The sequence below is a fragment of the Ranitomeya imitator genome, chromosome 1 (genome assembly GCF_032444005.1).
Source record: "Ranitomeya imitator isolate aRanImi1 chromosome 1, aRanImi1.pri, whole genome shotgun sequence".
Lineage (NCBI taxonomy): Eukaryota > Metazoa > Chordata > Amphibia > Anura > Dendrobatidae > Ranitomeya > Ranitomeya imitator.
In genome coordinates this window covers 509006887-509028951 of record NC_091282.1, presented here as the reverse complement: position 1 = coordinate 509028951, position 22065 = coordinate 509006887, and the positions used below count along the sequence as shown (strand labels likewise).

At 42.1% G+C, this 22065-nt stretch overlaps 1 protein-coding gene across 1 annotated transcript in view; it reads right to left on the bottom strand.

Moving 5' to 3' along the window:
* SVEP1 (sushi, von Willebrand factor type A, EGF and pentraxin domain containing 1) overlaps positions 1-22065 on the bottom strand; it is a 505032-nt gene that overhangs the window by 47874 nt on the left and 435093 nt on the right. Inside the window, exons 39-44 of the mRNA XM_069766556.1 lie at positions 18712-18928; positions 16785-16940; positions 6190-6253; positions 4618-4791; positions 1688-1861; positions 358-531 (exon numbers count right to left, since the gene is read on the bottom strand). Coding sequence (XP_069622657.1) covers positions 358-531; positions 1688-1861; positions 4618-4791; positions 6190-6253; positions 16785-16940; positions 18712-18928 — 959 coding nt within the window. The remainder of the gene's footprint in view (positions 1-357; positions 532-1687; positions 1862-4617; positions 4792-6189; positions 6254-16784; positions 16941-18711; positions 18929-22065) is intronic.

The window sequence follows — 22065 nt, the reverse complement described above, 5'->3', positions numbered from 1 at the left end:
AGTGACATCCTGTATGTCCAAAAAACCATGCAAAGAAGAAAATACTAATGATAAAAAACACAATGTGTGTGCATGATATTTCTGAAATCTCATAGACATAGTGTAAAACGCAGCTGAATAGTAGCATAAAAAAAGCGTAAAAGAAATGCAGCAAAAATGCCCAGTGTGAACTTTTCCTAAATCAAGATTTAATATAGGGTTACAATTTCAAAGAGGTCACCTTGATGTAAGTAGATGGGCTTACAAACATTGATCAAAATGTGTGCAAAGTGCCACATGTTTTACATGTTTAGCGATAGTGGAATTTATGTATGCAACAAATATATTAAAATATATGAATGCAAAATTAACACACACGTTTACACAAAGGCACCGGATGACTCCAGTTTCCATTTTCTGTGCACATGGCAATTTCTTCCCCCTCCAAACTGTACCCACTATTACAGTGGTACGTCACAGTGCTGCCAGCAGTAGCATTTTCATACTTGACATGTCCGTTTTTTAAATCAATGGGAATTTCACATCTGGTCTCTGAAAGAAGGAAGATGCTTTGTTTTTAGGACAGTGCATATAAAATAGCAAGTTAAAAAAAATGATTATGAAATAGATTTAGCTTCAATTTTAGGGTAAGAATTTGAAATACAAAAAGCTATATTAAATACAATTCAACCCCTTAAAGTGGTTGTCCAGTGACAACAAATTATCAACAGGATAGGTGATTACTTGTTGATTGATGGGTGTCCGACCTCTAGGACCCACACCGATCAGCATCATGAGGAACATTTATCCCAGGTAGAATGGAGTGGCAGTGCACATCCTTGACCACCATTCCATTCATTCTCACCCCAAAACTCAATAGAGAATGAATGGAGCTCAAGATGGGTGTCCGACCTACCACTGAAAATTTTGGCACAAATATTCCCCATTCTGCAGATCTGTGTGGGTCTCAGCCATCAATCCTCAACCAATAAGAAAGTTATCATCTACCCTTTGGTGATAACTCGCTTCCAGCATTGCTTTAGTCCTCTTCTTAGTCAAGATACTGCAATTTTGATTTGCCTGATTACAATGAGGTCTACGTGTGAGCTGAAAGTTGCGTTTAGGCCGGGGTCACACTTGCTTGTTTCATGCGAGAAACTCACGCGAGTCTCTCACATCAATACCCAGCACTGCTGCCGGCACTCGGAACTGGAGTGTGCGGCTGCATAGAAATACATGCAGCCGCACACTCCAGTCCCGAGTGCCAGCGGCAGTGCCGGGTATTGATGCAAGTGACTCGCGTGGGTTTCTTGCATTACACATGCAAGTGTGACCCCGGCCTTACAATGTAAGTCTACAGAGTCTTGTTGTCACTCTTCATAAACTTACAAGTAAAAGTAACTGCAAATTCGCACACAAACCCCAGAGAGTCAGAATTACTGTCACATGACCCAGAAGAAGATCAGAGCAGTGCTGGAAACTGAGGAAGATGGTGATTGGTAAGTACGGTATATTGTATTAGCGCACTTACTTTACATTAAATATACATTTAGACAGATGTAGGGAATAAAACATTTTCTGGGAGTGTTTCATTACCACAACACTTCACATCAATCTGAACATGTACAATATGACTGGTTCCCTTTAAGGTGTTGCAAATGATCAAAATATACTAAATAACTGGCTTTACCTGAGTATAATTACCTACCTATGCACTGCGGTAGAGGCTGGCTCCATTTTCCAGTAGCCAGACATGTTATATTCTCAGTCCCAATAAGATGATATCCATTATTGCATATAAAAAGAAGTTTATCATTGTAGGCATTTCCCATTGGAATCGATATAGCATTTGGTACAGATGGGTAAAGACCACACTCAATACCTAAAACCATCAGTACAAAAACAGAATTTTCATCATGCGCTGTCCTAAGATCCTTATTCTTCTCCATCTATAGCTTTTAATATTACTTATGTGGTAAGGACAAAGACGTTGCCTATCTGCTATGTAGAATATCGGATTGGAATTTGTTATTTTTTTCTGTTCCTTAAGTTGCATTTACACTGCAAGATTATTGTGAAACACTTCCGCACTTTTCATTGCACTAACACCCTTACAAACCCATCCCCATAGTCCTCAGCACTGTCTCCCCTCACCACCCCTTCCGCCTGCTACAGTCTAAAGCACTGGACACCCTTACCATCCCTTTCCCACTGTCCACAGCACTATGCCCACACTGCCGCTTCTGCTATTGTAGCAGGACTGTGCTCCCCCACTTTCCACCCTTCCTTCACTATCCGCAACGCCTTGCCCCCACATCCAACTACTCCCCCTAATGGCAACAAACTGGGACTGCACTGACTTCCAGGAACCCCCTCAAGCTTGAGAATGAGGATAACACAGAGATGACTTCATCCTTTAGGCCGGGGTCACACTTGCGAGTGCAATGCGAGAAACTCGCATGAGTCTCTCGCATCAATATCCGGCACTGCCGCCGGCACTCGGGACTGGAGCGTTCAGCTGCATAGAAATACATATCAAACTCTGATCCTGAGTGCCGGCGGCAGTGCCTGGTACTGATGCAGGAGTTTCTCACATTGCACTGGCAAGTGTGACCCCGGCCTTAGGGTTTTTCTCTGCAGTGCAGCACTCCAGACCACAAATGGCACAAAACAGCAGCATAGCCCCATTTAAAAAAGCCCTCCCAATAACTGTTTTTCCCCCTAAATGTGTATACTCATATGTGCATGTATCGTAATGTCAGTGTGTTAATATACTCACCTACAGCTTCTCTCTCCGGGGTCCAGCACCATTTGGCTCCAGAGAGAGAAGCGGTAGTTGAGAATATATGACCTTGAAGTGACTTTACAATGCAAGCCTATAGAATTTCAGAACCTAACTCCATAAGCATGCATTGTAAAAGAGACTTCCAGCTCATAGTGCACAGAGTGACCGGATAGTATGAAGAGCAGTGACGTCACTAAGAAGAGGAGCAGAACGGCGCTGGATCCCGGTTGGTGAGGATATCAATGCTCTCACAAATATATACCACAGTTTTAGAGAAAACAAAGTTCATGGGAGGGCTTCTTTAAGTAGACCAAACCAAGCTGCAGCCCCCTTGAAGTCAATACCCCAATACTCCTAATCACTTGCTTTGAAAATACTGGCAGTATTTAAATGTTTTAGGATATTTACAGAAAATAATACATTTGAAGCTAAAAACATCACACATATTATACATTACTACCATACACCAGTCTGTTTACTTGTGTCTTATGACAGGAGGGTGGTTTAAAACATATTCACTGATCTTTTTTGTATCTCCTATTTGTGAAAAAAATAGATCATCTTGTTGCCTGTTGTGATCACAATTTCTCCATGGAATGTTAAATGGAACAATTTATGCTACCTGCATGAACTTTCACCAATACATACACTCCTCAATATTGAAATTGCAAAAGCAAGAAGGAAAATTTGTGGAATTGTAGAAATCACAAGATCGATAAACATGTTAATGATAATGATGATGCCACAAGCAGAAATACCTGCACTTACATACCTTGGCATGATATCAATAAGGATATTAATGCTTGTCTGAGGAATGTTCTGCCATGCTGAATATTAAGTGCATTAATCAAGATCCACTGCTGGCAGCTCCCTTTGCCATTGCCAATCCCAGGAGCCTTTTTTCAACTAGACAATGCCAGGCTGTATTGCTCATGCTAGGTATTTTTAGGTACTAAATGTGCTACTATGGTCTTCTGCATCTCCAGAATTGTCTCACATCAAGCACATCTGGGACGTCATTGGTCAGCAAAGTAAGCTGTCATTGGTGGATCTTGATGATTTGTTTGCTCAAGTGCAGAGTGGGAGAACAGTTCTCAGACAACCAACAATAATCTTATTAGTATCACATCCAGTGCATGTATTTCTCTGTATGTAGTTCATTGTCGATCCGGAATATATTGAGATGTTTTGAAAATGAAGTTTCCATTTTTTCATCAATTGCATCACATTAACATGTTGATTTTTAGAATTTCACAAATGTTAGTGTTGTATGAAATTACATGTAAATACTTCACTGAAATGTGAAGATGAGAATATAATAGTTTTTTTATACCATGGCGTAATAGATAATAAATAGGTGTAAGCATACCCGTTACATTGCTGATGACACCAACCTTTTTGTAGTACATAATTTTATGGTCTTAGACTTTGCAGAATTGACAAATTTAAAGAAATCTTTAAAAAATATATTCTTTGGTAAATTAACCTAAATATTAGCACCGGGGTTACCGGGGTAGCACGGTGGCGCAGTGGTTAGCACAGCAGCCTTGCAGCGCTGAGGTCCTGGGTTCTAATCCCACCCAGGACAACATCTGCAAAGAGTTTGTATGTTCTCTCCGTGTTTGCGTGGGTTTCCTCCGGGCACTCCGGTTTCCTCCCACATTCCAAAGACATACTGATAGGGAATTTAGATTGTGAGCCCCATTGGGGACAGTGATGATAATGTGTGCAAACTGTAAAGCGCTGCGGAATATGTTAGCGCTATATATAAAAAAATAAAGATTATTAATATTACAAGGGTGACTATCTGGGCCAACTTTCTTTCTCTAATGAAGATACACTTAGTTACTTACTCACACACGTAGGAAGAGATGGGTGCCATTGTTTATCCACGTGACAGATACTATGGCTTGGTCCATGAAGTTCAAATCCTTGGTTACAGCTATAGTGAATTTCATCTTCAAAAAAATAGCTTTTGCCCTTAATGAGGCCATTCTCTATTTGTCCTGGAGCATTACAGGATATCCCTAAAGATAAAACATTTTTAAATAGTTCTTAAAATAGAAAAGATGACAAAGAGCTGTTTAAGTGGGCACGATCACATGTTATATTTTGATAACCAGTCAGGGATCACTACCATGCATGTAAAAAATACCACAGAAACCAGACAGAAACAGGTACATGCACATAATTGTAGGATCAACCACGAGACAACAAAGTGCTAATCACAAAATTTCAAGTTTTATTTAACACATCAAAGAAAAAACAGACAGAACACACTATTAAAAACATTTAAAACTTGTTCCACATTGAACAATCAATTAGATCCAAATGTCATATAATGAATAGCAATCAGTACATATTGTAACAACAAGTGCCCGGCTGTGAAAATATATTAACATACAAAAAAGTCCATAGTTTATACTACCTATTGTTCTAATTTTCCTTTTTGCAATGCACTAAGTTATAATGGAAACCAATAGGAGAGGACTCTGGTAGTCCATAGGGCATAGGCCGCACCTCACAGTATGATGATAACAATACGAAATAATACTAAAACCAGGTGCCCTCATGCATATGCATATTCTTGTTGGTTTCCATTATAACTTAGTGCATAGTGTGTTCTGTCTGTTTTTTCTTTGATGTGTTAAATAAAACTTGAAATTTTGTGATTAGCACTTTGTTGTCTCGTGGTTGATCCTACAATTATGTGCATGTACCTGTTTCTGTCTGGTTTCTAAAATAGAAAAGATAAAATATAATTTTGGCCTAACAACATGCACAATCAATATATTAAAGGGGTTGTCCAGCCTCCGGTGATAAGTTTGCAATCACTCTATGTCACATTAACTGCACTACACTCTGTGAGGATTCTCCAGCGGGTTCGTGACTGCAGGTATGTGATTTGCTTAGATGTGGTCACATGCCGACTAGACGTGCACATCGACACTGTATTGAGCAAGGCCGGATGCAGTCTAGTTAGAAAGTGGCCGGAGGTATGCAAATAATATGCTTATGATCATATGAACGCTTGCTCCTGATACTGGAGGATCCTCACAGCGTGCAGTCTGTAGTGACATTGAGTGACTGCAGACTTGTACCCAAAGGCTGGACAACCCCTTTAATCTTGTCTTATCTTCCAAGGTAATAAAGAATAAATATGAGGAAAGCAGATTAAGAAGCAGTAAGAGCCATTCTAAAGTAGAAACATCAAAGTTCAGTATACCATATGTCATTAGAAAATTCTGGAATATGACATCTTAAAGCAATATTCTAGGAAAGGTAGCTGGCTTATAAGTCAATGTCTGATCCTAGTAGAAATTCTGAACCCAATATTAAATATTTTCATTCCGGCTAAATCTTATTGTAGTTAAGTTTTCAAGTGGACATTATTTAACAGCTGTTATAACAGTGATGCCAATTACTTTTGCACTGAGGTTCCTCTCCACTCCATGATTTGGTAGCCTCACAAACTCTTTCAATTGGACCCTAAAATAAAAATACAAAATCAATAAACTTGCAGAAGAACAGAAAAAAATGTATCGGCAAAGTTGCATTTAAATTCCTTTGGAAAGGTATGCGCCTTTATGGGCCTGTAGCATAAACCCATAAATGACTCTTGTTTTGGAGATATTGACTGCCTCCCAGAATCTGACCTGACCTCATTCCTGGCATTTATTATGTGTTGAGTGTTAATATGGGAAACTGCTTTGATGTATGGCTAGGCTACTACAGTATATACAGTACATATTTTGGTATAAGCTGGAATTCATCTTCAACTCACAGGAGATCTATAAGTTAGGTATGCTTATTATTGTTTTACCACAATGTAATAATTGACTGATGCCTGATGTATTTTGGCAGTTGGACAGGTCCTGGGCGGCAGGTATGTGTCTTCGAGGTGCCAAGATTCGGTGATGTAAAGGCAGGCTCCAGAGCATACAGTGCTCAGAGGATTTGTCTATGGGCCTGGATTCATGGATCCGGGTTCTACGAGCAGTTCAAAGAGTCGGGTGGGATCAGCTGCTCACTTACCTCCAGTTCCAGGTTTTGGAACAGGCTATAAAAAGCAGGTCACCTGCCTCATTTGTTGTCTGAGTGGTGGTGTGCAGGTCTTTAGTGTTGTCTATCTTTGATAAGGACTAAAGAGCTGGACACTGACCTGAGCTGGCAAACCCGTACTACGGTATGGGCTATTTACTTTATCGAAACGTAGTAGAAAGAAAGATGTGGCACTCAGCAAATAGTGGTATATTCAGACGTCCTTTGTTATTTTACCATTTGTAGGTTGAGGACATTAACGAGAGGCGGCAGGTAGAAGCGAGGGTGCGGGATGAGAAACGGTGTCCACCCTTTCTCATCCCACTCCCTCGTTTCTACCTGCCGCCTCTCGTTAATGTCCTCAACCTATGGAGAGTAAAATAAAGGACTTCTGAATATACCACTATTTGGTGAGTGCCACATCTTTCTTTCTACTACATTTGGATATATCACTTGTTTCGATGATGTTGAGCACAATGTTGCAGTAGTGGGATACCACCACCAACTGACGGATATGCGGATAAAATCTTCTGCGAATACACATACTGCCATTCTACCTGGTGCCATTCTCTCTGCTTTTTCTCTGAGAATTGGTTATTTACTTTATGTTTGCACTTTGTGCCTGAAAAGAATGCTTTGTTTTGATACCCTGGCCAGTTTATAGATACCTAATAAACCACTTCTGTGTTTCTATTGAAGAAACCAGATCCCTGTGTGTGCACCAGCACTTACCAGAGAACTGATTGCACTAATGATAACAGTTTGCTCACCACAACAAAAATTTATTTATATTTTCTTAAAAAATGATTGGCACTGTCCTTTAAATAATAGGTAATATTCTGCACAACATTTTTTAAAAAAACTTGAAAGCTTATTCTCTTCCTCAGAAGTGTGCCTATGATCCGTAAGAAACATTTGGCTTGTTTGAAATATGCATGAATGTAATTTATCATCAATTACTATATTTTTAAGTCTCTCTCTTCTTCTGCTCCTGTAAAATAGGCAGCATTTGGATGCTTTAAAATCCCGTCTGTTATAATATGTGAATTCTAATAAATCTTCTACATATCTCATGGTTACTACACTTCTTAAAGTTTAAGAATTCAGTTCTCAAGTTAACATTACAATATACAGTTGTGTGAAAAAGTGTTTGCCCCATTCCTAATGTGATAAACCACAGTTAATTTATGTTTTAAGTGTGGGGCAATCATATTTGCACACAGGCCCCTGCAGGTTTGGATTTCTTTTTCCCTTAATAATAAAGACCTTCATTTAAAAACTGCATTTTGTGTTTGCTTGTGCTATAATTGTCTAATATTTTAATTTGTTTGGTGATCTGAAACATTTAAGTGTGACAAACATGGAAAAGAATAGAAAATCAGCAAATACTTTTTCACAAAACTATAGGTACTCACAAAATAGATAGAATTAAAGGGAGACTATCAGCCCAAACTAAGTATATAGCTTAGAAAAATCACATCTTTAGTGTTCTAATCGCTGTCTCTGTTCGGCAAAAACTAGAATTTAATGATATACATTAATTAGTGTGTTTCGTGCACCTTTAGTATTGCCAAGAGGCGAAGTGCACCATTCTGTCCACTGGTACTGCAAACCCTGCTAACTCCACTAGCGACTAACAGCACTGGCTTGCCTGTGCTTTCTCTGTGCTCACTCCAGGTAAGCCAGTGGTATTATTCACCAGTGAGGGAAGCAGACACATGTGAAAACAGTGGGAGGACTGGTGTACTGAACTGTTTGGCCACACCAAGGGTGCACAGAGCACCCTAATTAGCATATATGATTAATATTTGACTACCCTTCAGTTTCTGCAGGTCAGAGGCAGCAAATACAAAAGGTGCTATTTGTTAGCGCTGTATCCCCTACAAAACTATGTTCTTAGTTTATACTGTCAGTTTGGGATTCTCAGAAATAAGGACTGTAGCAAGAACTTATTTGCTACCACAAATCGTATGAACATAATATAAGTGTAGATTGTGCAGTGTGACATATGGTAGTAGGGAATAATTTGGGTAAAACATATTGTTGGTGCTGTGAAGAACTGGGTTTATACAGTGGCATGTAAATGTTTGGACACGCCTGGTCAAAATGACTGTTATTGTGAACAATTGAGAAAGTTGAAGATGAAATTATCTTGAAATGGCCTATATTTAAAGATAACACAGTTCCTTTGTGTTTTAACGAGAATATACACTGCTCAAAAAAATAAAGGGAACACTAAAATCCCACATCCTAGATATCACTGAATGAAATATTCCAGTTGTAAATCTTTATTCATTACATAGTGGAATGTGTTGAAAACAATAAAACCTAAAAATGATCACCGTAAATCACAACAAATATCCCACGGAGGTCTGGAGTTGGAATGATGCTCAAAATCAAAGTGGAAAATGAAGTTACCGGCTGATCCAACTTCAGTGGAAATGCCTCAAGACAAGGAAATGATGCTCAGTAGTGTGTGTGTGGCCTCCACATGACTGCATGACCTCCCTACAATGCCTGGGCATGCTCCTGATGAGGCGGCGGATGGTCTCCTAAGGGATCACCTCCCAGACCTGGACTAAAGCATCTGCCAACTCCTGGACAGTCTGTGGTGCAACATGACGTTGGTGGATGGTGTGAGATATGATTTCCCAGATGTTTTCAATCGGATTCAGGTCTGGGGAATGGGTGGGCCAGTCCATAGCTTTAATGCCTTCATCTTGAAGGAACTGCTGACACACTCCAGCCACATGAGGCCTGACATTGTCCTGCATTAGGAGAAACCCAGGGCCAACCGCACCAACATATGGTCTTACAAGGGGTCTGAGGATCTCATCTCAGTACCTAATGGCAGTCAGGCTACATCTGGCGAGCACATGGAGGGCTGTGCGGTCCTCCAAAGAAATGCCACCCCACACCATTACTGACCCACTACCAAACCGGTCATGCTGAAGGATGTTGCAGGCAGAAGATCGCTCTCCATGGCATCTCTAGACTCTGTCACGTCTGTCACATGTGCTCAGTGTGAACCTGCATCTGTGAAGAGCACAAGGCACCAGTGGCAAATTTGCCCTTTTTGGTGTTCTGTGGCAAATGCCAAGCATCCTGCATGGTGTTGGGCTGTGAGCTCAACCCCCTTCTGTGGATGTTGGGCACTCAGACCATGCTCATTGAGTCGGTTTCTAACCGATTGTGCAGAAATATGCACATTGGTGGCCTGCTGGAGGTCATTTTGCAGGGCTCTGGCAGTGCTCCTGTTCCTCCTTGCATAAAGGCTGAGGTAGCGGTCCTGCTGCTGGGTTGTTGCCCTCCTATGGCCCCCTCAAAGTCTTCTGGTGTACTAGCCTGTCTCCTGGTAGTGCCTCCAGCCTCTGGACACTACACTGACAGACATAGCAAACCTTCTTGCCATAGCTCGCATTGATGTGCCATCCTGGATGAGCTACACTACCTGAGCCACTTCTGCGGGTAGTAGCATCCATGTCATGCTACCACGAGTGTGAAAGCACCACCAACATTCCAAAGTGACCAAAACATCAGCCAGAAAGCATTGGTACTGAGATGTGGTCTGTGGCCCCCACCTGCAGAACCACTCCTTTATTGAGTGTGTCTTGATAATTGCCAATAATTTCCATCTGTTGTCCATTCCATTTGCACAACAGCATGTGAAATTGATTGTCAAACAGTGTTGCTTCCTAAGTGGACAGTTTGATTTCACAGATGTTTGATATATTGGAGTTACCGTATATTCTGTTATTTAACCCTTTCACGACATGCGCCGTACTATTACTGCGCATGCCGTGTCACCCCCTTTGATGTGAGCTCCAGCGGTGAGCCCACATCAAAGTCACGACATGTCAGCTGTTTTGTACAGCTGACATGTGCGCTCAATAGCGGCGGGTTAAATCGCTATTCACCCGCCACTATTAACCTGTTAAATGCCGCAGTCAAAAGCAGACAGCGGCATTTAACCGGCGCTTCCGGCCGGGCGGCCGGAAATGATGTCATCGCCGACCCCCGTCACATGATCGGGGGGCGGTGATGCATCAGGAATGTAACCATAGAGGTCCTTGGGACCTCTATGGTTACTGATGCCGGAATGCTGTGAGCGCCCCCCTGTGGTCGGCGCTCACAGCACACCTGCATTTCAGCTACATAGCAGCGATCTGATGATCGCTGCTATGTAGCAGAGCCGATCAGGCTATGCCAGCTTCTAGCCTAGGCTATTGAAGCATGGCACAAGTAAAAAAAAATGTTTTTAAAAATATGAAAAAAATATAAAAAATATAAAAGTTTAAATCACCCCCCTTTCGCCCCATCCTAAATAAAACAATTAAAAAAAACCTACACGTATTTGGTATCACCGCGTTCAGAATCGCCCGATCTATCAATAAAAAAATTAACCTGATCGCTAAACAACGTAGCGAGAACGAGAAAAAAATCCGAAACGCCAGAATTACGTTTTTTTGGTCGCCGTGACATTGCATTAAAATGCAATAACGGGCGAACAAAAGAACATATCTGCACCGAAATGGTATCATTAAAAACATCAGCTCGGCATGCAAAAATAAGCCCTCACCCGACCCCAGATCACGAAAAATGGAGACGCTTCGGGTATCGGAAAATGGCACTTTTTTTTTTTAAGCAAAGTTTAGAATTTTTTTTCACCACTTGGATAAAAAATAACCTAGACATGTTAGATGTCTATGAACTCGTAATGATCTAGAGAATCACAATGGCTGGTTAGTTTTAGCATTTAATGAACCTTGCAAAAAAGCCAAACAAGAAACAAGTGTGGGATTGCACTTTTTTTGCAATTTCACCGCACTTGGAATTTTTTTCCCGTTTTCTAGTAAAAGACATGGTAAAACCAATTGTGTCGTTCAAAAGTACAACTCGTCCCGCAAAAAATAAGCCCTCACATGACCATATTGACGGAAAAATATAAAAGTTATGGCTCTGGGAAGGAGGGAAGTGAAAAATGAAAACGCAAAAACGAAAAAGGGCCGCGACTTGAAGGGGTTAAGTGTTCCCTTTATTTTTTTGAGCAGTGTATATATTTTTATCTTTTACATTTTCAAAATTACAACAATGAAACTGGGTTGATGCAACAGTTTGGGCACTCTGCATGGTGAGTACTTAGTAGTTTCAAAAAATCACAGCTTGTAAATTTTTTTTTTGTAGCCAGATAAGAACCTTTCAATTCTGTCTGAGGGATTTTCATCCATTCTTCCTTGGAAAATTCTTTCAGATCTGTGTGGTTGCTGAGTTGTCTTTTTCTTCACACATACTGTACCTTTGATTATTGTGGCCAAAGAGTTATATTTTAACCTCATCGGTCCACAGGACTTGTTTCCACAATGCACCAGGCTTGTTTCAAAGTTTTTTTGCATACTTCTGACGTTGAATTTTATCGTGAGGATGCAGGTGAGGTTTTCTTCTGATGGCTATTCCGAGAAGACCATCTTTCTGCAGGTGTTTCTGAGCAGTAGAACAATATACCACAACTCCAGGGTCTGTTAAATCTTTCTGAAGGTCTTTTGCAATCAAGCAGGAGTTCTGATTTGCCTCTCTAGCAATCCTACGAGCAGCTCTCACTGATATTATCCATTGCCTTTCAGAATTTATCTTGACTTCCACTGTTTCTGTTAACTGCCATTTTTTAATTATATTTCAAACAGAGGAAAGGGCAACTTGAATACACTTTGCTATCTTCTTACAGACTTATCCTGCTTTGTGTGCCTCCACCATTTTTAATTTTAAGAGTGCTAGGCAGCTGCTTAGAAGAACTCATGGCTGCTGTTTTTTGGCACAAGGTTAGGGTTTTTATAAAGCTTGGAAATTTGCATCACCTGGCCTTTCGAAACAATGATCGTGAACAAGCCATAGCCCTAACAGGCTAATAAGTAAGGTCTGAAACCTTTGGTAAAAGCTATCTGAGCACACAAATCTCCAATAGTTCCCACATTTTTGCATTGACTCATATTCCTTTTTGTAAATTTTAAAATGTAAAAGATGAAAGAAGAAAAAAAATTATATATATATATATTTACTAGATGGTGGCCCGATTTTAACACATTGGTTATTCTAGAATATGTATGTAGCTTATTTATGAAGATTTAAGAATAATGTAATGAATACACAGGATTCGGCCGACAGGCCGGCCGGGGCGCAACCAATCAGCGAAGCGTGGTTCAAATCCCAGACGGACTGCGCCTATCGCTGATTGGTCGCGTCCCGCCGGCCAGAGCCGGCTCCAGGTTTTTGAGGGCCCCGGGTGAAAGAGTCTCAGTGGGCCCCCCTTAACACATACCACTATTCATGATGCACAGATACAGCAGAGAAATATAGCACAGCCACGTAGCATATAAAAGAGCCCATGTAGTATATAACACAGCCCACGTAGCATATAGCACAGCCACGTAGCATATAGCACAGCCCACGTAGTATATAACATAGCCCACGTAGCATATATCACAGCCACGTAGCATATAACACAGCCACATAGCATATAACACAGCCACATAGTATATTGCACAGCCCACATAGCGTATAACACAGCTCACGTAGTATATAGCACAGGAACATAGTATGTAAGACAGAAACGTAGTATATATCACAGCCACATAGCATATAACACAGCCCACGTAGTATATAACACAGACCACGTAGCATATAGCACAGCAACGTAGCATATAGCACAGCAACGTAGCATATAACACAGCCACGTAGTATATAACACAGCCACATAATATATTGCACAGCCCACGTAGTATATACCACAGCCATGTAGTATATAGCACTGCCATGTAGTATATAGCACAGCCACGTAGTATATAACAGCCCATATAGCATATAACACAGCCCACGTAGTATATAGCACAGCCACGTAGTATATAGCACAGCCATGTAGTATGTTAAACAGCCACATAGTATATAACACAGCTTGTAGTATGTAGCACCACCATGTAGTATATAGCACAGCCACGTAGTATATTGCACAGCCACATAGTATATAGCACAGCCACGTAGTATATAGTACAGCCACGTAGTATATTGCACAGCCATGTAGTATATAGCACAGCCCACATAGCATGTAACACAGCCCACGTAACATATTACACAGCCCACATAGTATATAGCACAGCCCACGTAGTATATAGCACAGCCACATAGTATATTGCACAGCCATGTAGTATATTGCAGTGTGAGAACGATGTCCCTGTTAAAAAAAGAATTAAAATAAAAATAGTTATATACTCACCTTCCGGCGGCCCCCGGATCCAGCCCAGGTCTTTAGCGATGCTCCCGCCAGGTCCGTTTCCAGTGATGCTTTGCGGCAATAACCCGTGATGAGACCGCTACGTCATTTGGTGTCATTACTGCAAAGCATTACTGGGCCCAGAGCATCGCAAGGAGCGGGAAAAGCCGCCGGGGACGCCGGAAGCTGAGAATATCTTGATTTTTTTTTAAATTATTTTTAACATGATATCTTTTTACTATTGATGCTGCATAGGCATTGGTATATGGTCTCCATCCTGCTATGTGCTGCTCCATCCTGCGTCCCCATCCTGTCATGTGCTGCTCCATCCTGCGTCCCCATCCTGTCATGTGCTGCACCCATCCTGCGTCCCCATCCTGTCATGTGCTGCACCCATCATGCGTCCCCATCCTGTCATGTGCTGCACCCATCCTGCATCCCCATCCTGTCATGTACTGCACCCATGCTGCGTCCCCATCCTGTCATGTGCTGCACCCATCCTGCGTCCCCATCCTGTCATGTGCTGCACCCATCCTGCGTCCCCATCCTGTCATGTGCTGCACCCATCCTGCGTCCCCATCCTGTTATGTGTTGCTCCCATCCTGCGCCCCCGTTCTGTCATGTGCTGCTTCCATCCTGCACCCCGTTCTGTCATGTGCTGCTGCCATACTGCGCCCCCATTCTGTCATGTGCTGCTGCCATCCTGCGCCCCCGTTCTGTCATGTGCTGCTCCCATCCTGCGCCCCCGTTCTGTCATGTGCTGCTCCCATCCTGCGCCCCCGTTCTGTCATGTGCTGCTCCCATCCTGCACCTCCGTTCTGTCATGTGCTGCCCTATTCTGTCATGTGCTGCTCCCATCCTGCGCCCCCGTTCTGTCATGTGCTGCTCCCATCCTGCGCCACCGTTCTTTAATTTGCTGCTCCCATCCATATGCCCCATACGCTGCTCCATAAAGGTTTATGGCCCCCATAAGATGCTCCATGGTATATGCCCCCATACATTGCTCCATTATGGTTTATGGCCCCCATAAGATGCTCCATAGTATATGCCCCGTACACTGCTCCATTATGGTTTATGGCCCCCATAAGATGCTCCATAGTGTATGCCCCGTACGCTGTTCCATAAAGGTTTATGGCCCCCATAAGATGCTCCATGGTATATGCCCCCGTACACTGCTCCATTATGGTTTATGGCCCCCATAAGATGCTCCATAGTGTATGCCCCGTACACTGCTCCATAATGGTTTATGGCCCCCATAAGATGCTCCATAGTGTATGCCCCGTACACTGCTCCATAATGGTTTATGGCCCCCATAAGATGCTCCATGGTATATGCCCCCGTACACTGCTCCATTATGGTTGATGGCCCCATAAGATGCTCCATGTTATATGCCCCCGTACACTGCTCCATTATGGTTTATGGCCCCCATAAGATGCTCCATAGTGTATGCCCCGTACGCTGTTCCATAAAGGTTTATGGCCCCCATAAGATGCTCCATACTATATGCCCCCGTACACTGCTCCATTATGGTTTATGGCCCCATAAGATGCTCCATACTCTATGCCCCCGTACACTGCTCCATTATGGTTGATGGCCCCCTTAACATGCTCCATTCTATATGCCCCCATACACTGCTCCATTATGGTTTATGGCCCCCTTAACATGCTCCATTCTATATGCCCCCGTACACTGCTCCATTATGGTTGATGGCCTCCTTAACATGCTCCATTCTATATGCCCCCGTACACTGCTCCATTATGGTTGATGGCCCCCTTAACATGCTCCATTCTATATGCCCCCATATGCTGCTGCAATATATATAAAAAAAAAAAACCATACTCACCTATCGTCGCTGGGCGCCGAGTGCTGGGGGGCCTGAGCAGGCGGGGACACCGACGCACTGTGGGGGTCAGGTGCCGGTATCGGAAGGAAGGCTGCCGGTTAGTACCAGGGCGCGTCAGAGGGTAAGTATAGCAATATTTTTTATTTTAATTCTTTATTTTACACTTAAATATGGATTCCGATACAGATTTCCGATATTGCAAACATATCGGAACTCGGTATCGGAATTCTGATACCAGATTCAGAAGATCGCCGACCTCATGGCCGACCCCACACAGGGGTCGGGTCGGGTTTCATGAAACCCGACTTTGCCAAAAGTCGGCGACTTCTGAAGATGGCCCACCCGTTTTGCTCAACCCTAGTCAGTAGCTCTTGACCCTTAGATAGGAGGCTCGCAAATCTCTTACTTTCTAACACAGCTTTTGATTAGCCAGGTCTGGCGCAACATCAACATGACATGGCAAATTAAAAACCATGTTGGGAATCCAAGAGCGTATGAGATTCGCTAGCCTCCCATCCAGTGGCCAGAGAATATAATCACGGACCAGACTCCCGCAAATTGATCTGCCAATCTCTATCTCATCAGAACAGTCTAGTGAATGAAGAAGATAGGTAAAAAAAATCACATCATTCACTTGAGTATGCCCACCAGCTTGAGTATGAAGCTCCAAGAAGAGAATTTCCGCAGACATTTGGTGGTTGACATAGTAAGTAGCAAGCACCAATTCAGTGCTTAGATTTGATTGGCAAATAGAGAACAAAGCCATGACATCACCATAAGGAATTTTAAAAGTATTATAATTTACCTGTATATATGTGAAAGTCTTTATCGTAGTGATGTCAATAAACAAAATACCGTCATTTCTTTGCACTTACATGTATTTCATATCCAGCATCACATTGGTAGAGAACGGTGTCTTTGTAGAAGTATCTCGTGCCAAGCACTGTGCCATGATCAGGAGCAGAAGGTTGACCACATGATATAGGGGAACACACGTCATCAGTCAAAGGGGGTAACCAGTTACCGTCTGTCTAAATGATGAATACAAGTTATTTTAATAGCTGCATGTGTGATTAAACAGTAGCAAATGAATTAATGGGAGGTTCTGTGTTTGATGTCAGAAGGTCCAAATCAAACATAAGTTCATATAAGGCACCCTACAGAAAACAAGCATTACTAACATTAAACTAAGGAAATTAGCTAGAGAAGCCAGATACCTTCTCCATGACAGATGCGGAGACAAAAAGGAAGGCTAGGTTATAGAGTTAAAAAACTCACCAAATTCTCAACGTGGTCTAACGTAACAAAGATATAAATTTACGCCATATGCACACATTGAGTATTTGGTAACTTTTTTACCTCAGTATTTGTAAGCCAAAACCAGGAGTGGGTGATAATTCAGAAGTGATGACAAGTTTCTATTATACTTTTCCTCTCCTGGTTTTGGCTACTAATACTGAGGTAAAATATTGACCAAATACTGAAAGTGTGCACATAGCTTCAGGATAGGTTCAGATATAACTGGTATTATTTGTTGTAGAAAAACGGCAACAAATCTGCATCAAAATCAGAATTCTGTTGCAGATTATACCTCTCTGAACTGCAAAGGGTCAAAATTGTATTTAAAGGGAACCTTGCACCACTTTTCTGTCCTACCAGCTAAAAATATCATTTTATTCAGTGTCAGCTATGCACTTCCTAAGTGCTTAAGTATCACCCATAAAAACATGTATCACCCATAAAAACCTTTTATATTTCTCCAGGATGTATGCTAATAGGTTCCGTCCGGTCCAATGGGCATGACTTCGGTTCACTCACTCCACCCCTCTCCTCAGTTGCTGCACGCACTCATTGATGTGGATGACGCAGATGGCTGTGAGATATCGCAACCGCGCAGACAAATGCTTTCTTGCGCATGCGCACTTCTGCTTTTTGGCTTTTCCGGCAGTTGGGCAAAGCATACTGCGCTGGCGCAAGAAACCACTTGACTGCAGGGTAAGAAGTTAGGGAATGCATAGCTGACATTGAATAAAATTATATTTTTAGCTGGTTGAACAGAAAAGTGATAACAGGTTCTCTTTAAGATTTATGGCATTTTTGCAACAGGATGAACATGTTGTTTGCTTGATAATCCACAGCATGCCTTGACTACAATACAAGGATTTTCCAGTACATGGGAATGATATATGAAAACCCCAACCCCTTGAATTGTATGACAATTTGCGTGGAATTTGTCACTACATTTTTGTTATCCATGTGAGAACACCATAATATTTCAGCAGACACTCTGACTTCAGCGATATATCGCTAACTTTGCTGGTTGCAGCAGTTTTGATAAAATCATTGTTTTATCTGAAGCCAGTTCTCGGAATGCTGAGCTCTGTGTAACCCTGCCCTGACCACTAATTAGCAGTTTTCTGTGTATATTGTGCATAGGCAAAATTTTGCCAATCAGTGGTGGTGGGTTGCTGTAGAGAGCTCATGAATATGGAGGACTACAAGTCAACAGGTTTACAAGTCCTCTTGGGATAATCTCCTGCTGGTAAAACTCTGATTTTAATAAAACTACAGCAAGCAGCCCAGGAAGTGATACATTTGTGGAATCAGGGTTTATCTCACTGCATTATGCAGCTCTCAGATTAGATGACAAAAACCTGGTGAAAGATTCCCTTTAACAAACCTTGTTTGAGTAAGGCATATTCAACATGGCTTCTCAATGAATATTTCCTTTCAATAATAGAGCTCAGATATATTGAGAATTCTGAAGAATTCATACACAAAGAATATTGGAAATATATTTACCATACATGTGGAGGTGCTTGGTCCTGATAACGTATAGCCAGTTTTACACGTGACTGTTACAGTTTTATTTATGTCATAATCTGCCTTGACTTTTACTGTATCTGACTGCAATTTACATTTTCTCGGGACACAAGTAATTTCCTCTGTTGACCAGGATCCATCATCTACACAACGTTTTGTGGCCACCTCTCCATCCATTACATAGCCATTTTCACATCTGAAACGCAAATGTTTAATACCTGACATTACAAATACTTCATACCTATAATGTAACTGAATACATAAATGTTTCTGAATGCTGTTATTATCATAGATTTAGATAATACAAGGGTAAAGCTGGCCATACAAATTAGATAAAAAATGGGCCAAAATATTTGATTGTGACTATTTCAGCCTAAAACAATTGAAAATTATACATGAACAATCATTTGATGACTAATGTCTAGCAATAGAGGGATCCATTATATTAGAATTCATTGTCCATTGTCAAATTAAACTAGAGGAGGTGTGTGGCATGTTTAGAAAATCATAGCTACATAATTCTCCACTTAGTGTAAGCACATTGCAGTTTTATTTAAAATATATTTTTGATCTGCCAAATTAAAGGGAATCTGTCAGTAGGATCAGCCCTCCTACGCTGCCTATATGGACATGCAGGTCATAGGAAGCTGAATAAAATACCTCGATATCTGCAGTCTGATATCTTGTTCCAGAGAAATTCCTGTTTTTCTCATATGCAACTGAACTATGAAGATCTATGGGCTGGACACTGATCTGCATGGAAATCTGTCTCCAGAGCTTATTTTTTTTTAAAAAATGGAGTATTATCAGTGTATGACATGTAATGACTGATACTTTACTTTCATGATCATACACAGCTTTTCAGTGAAATGTGAACTAACACAGTACAACAGTGCTAACACAGTACAGCAGAAGTAAAGATTTTCTCATTACAAAAATATTTGCAGCTGCAGTCATCTCACAGTTCTTCAACTTGCATCTCACAGGCAGCCAGTGGGGGAAAGGGCAATATAGCATTGCTGACAGCTCTGTAAGGCCGGCGTCACACTGGCCTTTTAAACGGCCGAGTGCAATGTGATAAAAAAAATCGCATTGCACTCGGACGAATTTTAAGCTATGGGGCAGCTCCCAGCAGCCGACTTTTTGTCGGCCGTTTTCCTCGGTCCGAGATAATCGCAGCATGCTGCAATTGTCTTGGACCGAGGAAAACTCTCAGCTCACTCGCACCCATATAAGCCTATGGGTGCGAGTGAGACAGCGCACACCACTCGGATATCATCCGAGTGCTGTGCGTTATAAGCGGACCCCAGGAATGGAGGAGATGGAGAAATTCATTTCTCCGCCTCCTCCGCAGCTGTGCTCCGATCCTCCCTGTGCGAGAGAATCGGAGCAAAGACGCATGACACTCGGCTCCTGCTCTGCTGCTGTCATTAGCATATCGCATCCGATAATCTCGCATCGGATGCAATACGCCAGTGTGACGCTGGCCTAAGAGGACAATTCCAAATGTGCTTGTTGTTTTTGCAATGAGGCAAGGTTCAATTCTGCTTCACTATACTACTTATAATCTGACACAGCTCTGAAGCAGAGCTATTGGATGTCAGATCTTTTGAAATTCCTAAAGTGAACCTGCAGAACCACGACAATGAACCTCCCAAGGGTAAGCTGGCCTGGTGGACCACCCCCAATACAGGGAGTGTTAGGGGCAGGCCCGAGGGAGACTATTGCCGCAGAAGCTGATACCCGGGGACAGGAAGTAGGAGCGGAAAAAATGTAGAACTGGCTATAACGGAGACACAGGACAGACTGGCAATGACTGAGACACAGAATGGGCAGGATATGGTGGACGCCCAGGACAAACTGGATATGGCGGAGGCACAGGACAGGCAGGGTATGGTGAAAACATAGGACAGGCAGGTTATGGCGGAGACACAGGACAGGCAGGATATGGCGGACAAACAGGACAGACAAAGGCACAGAAGGACCTGGGTCAAATGAGGACAAATGACAATCAGGCACGGAGCAGAGGAAGGAGTTAAAGTGCTGCAGAACTTCTGGGTCAAGATCCTCCAGAATCATAGAGTGGAGGAACAGAGCATCTGCAGACCAGAGAGAGGAAGTGCGCAGTGAGAGGTACGCACCCGACGAGAGCCAGGGACTGGCGGCGAGTCAGGAGAAGAGACCGGAAGGCGCGTGCACACCGTCGGGACGGGTAAGTATGTCAGCGCGCAGAGTGAATGGTAGGCGCGGTGGCAGGAGCGGCGGCAGTTGGCGCCGAGACACTGAAAATGTCTTTCATGGGACAAAGTTCTCTTCTGCTATACTGTCTTAGTTCTGATCTCACTGCAGAGTGTCAGTCATTACTTAGTTCATATTGATAATGCCCTCTTTCATTTAAAATAAGCTCTGGAGGCAGATCAGTGACCGGCCTATAGATCTTAACAGACCATTTGCATATAAACACATGAAATTCTCTAGAATAAGACATCAGATCTCAGATATCAAGGTATAGTTTTATTCAACCTTCTAAGACTTGCACTCCAATATAGACTGATTAGGAGGGTTAATCCTAAGAACATATTCCCTGTAATCCAACATGTTAAAAGCATGAACAAATCACAATCTGTGATGACTGTTCAACCACAATTATTCCAATTCAAACTATGTACATGACCAGCGTAAGACTTTTAGAAATGACTAAAAGGTCCAAACTTTTTAAAACTGGAATATTGACATTCAATCAGCCTTAGTACTTGAGACTAGTGATGAATGGATCGTTTTGTTTTCGACTTTACTGCCTTCACCAAATTTTCCCAAGTTAGAATTGGGGGGAAATTAGATCTCCAGACCACAGAGCATAATAAATGTAAGCAGTAAAAAAACAGAAATCTAATACTCACATTTTGAGAAACACCGCTGCCAGCCATCCAGTCTTAATCTTTCTGGCATCATGTGCTGCATCTCCAGCCTCTTCTTTATATGCCTGAACTTTTGATCCAGTTGGATGATATTAAAGAGGGTGTAGATGTGGGGCCAATAACACAAAAGAAGAGGACTGGATTGCAACGAGCGTGGTGGCCGGAGAGGTGAGCTGTGAGGTATTATATATATTTTTTTTATTTAGCCATTTGACAGCCAGCCCTAAATATTTATCAAAATGGAGGCTGGCCATGTTTTGCAAATTAAAAAATATCCTAAGTATAAGTGGTCAATGTATGTCTGATCAGAGGTGGTGCAACACAATAATTAGCTGTTACCTCCTACAGCCGGAAGTTCCCAAATGCTGCTGCAACATCGCAGCTGAGTAATATCTATAGTGGTTATTGCCGGGGA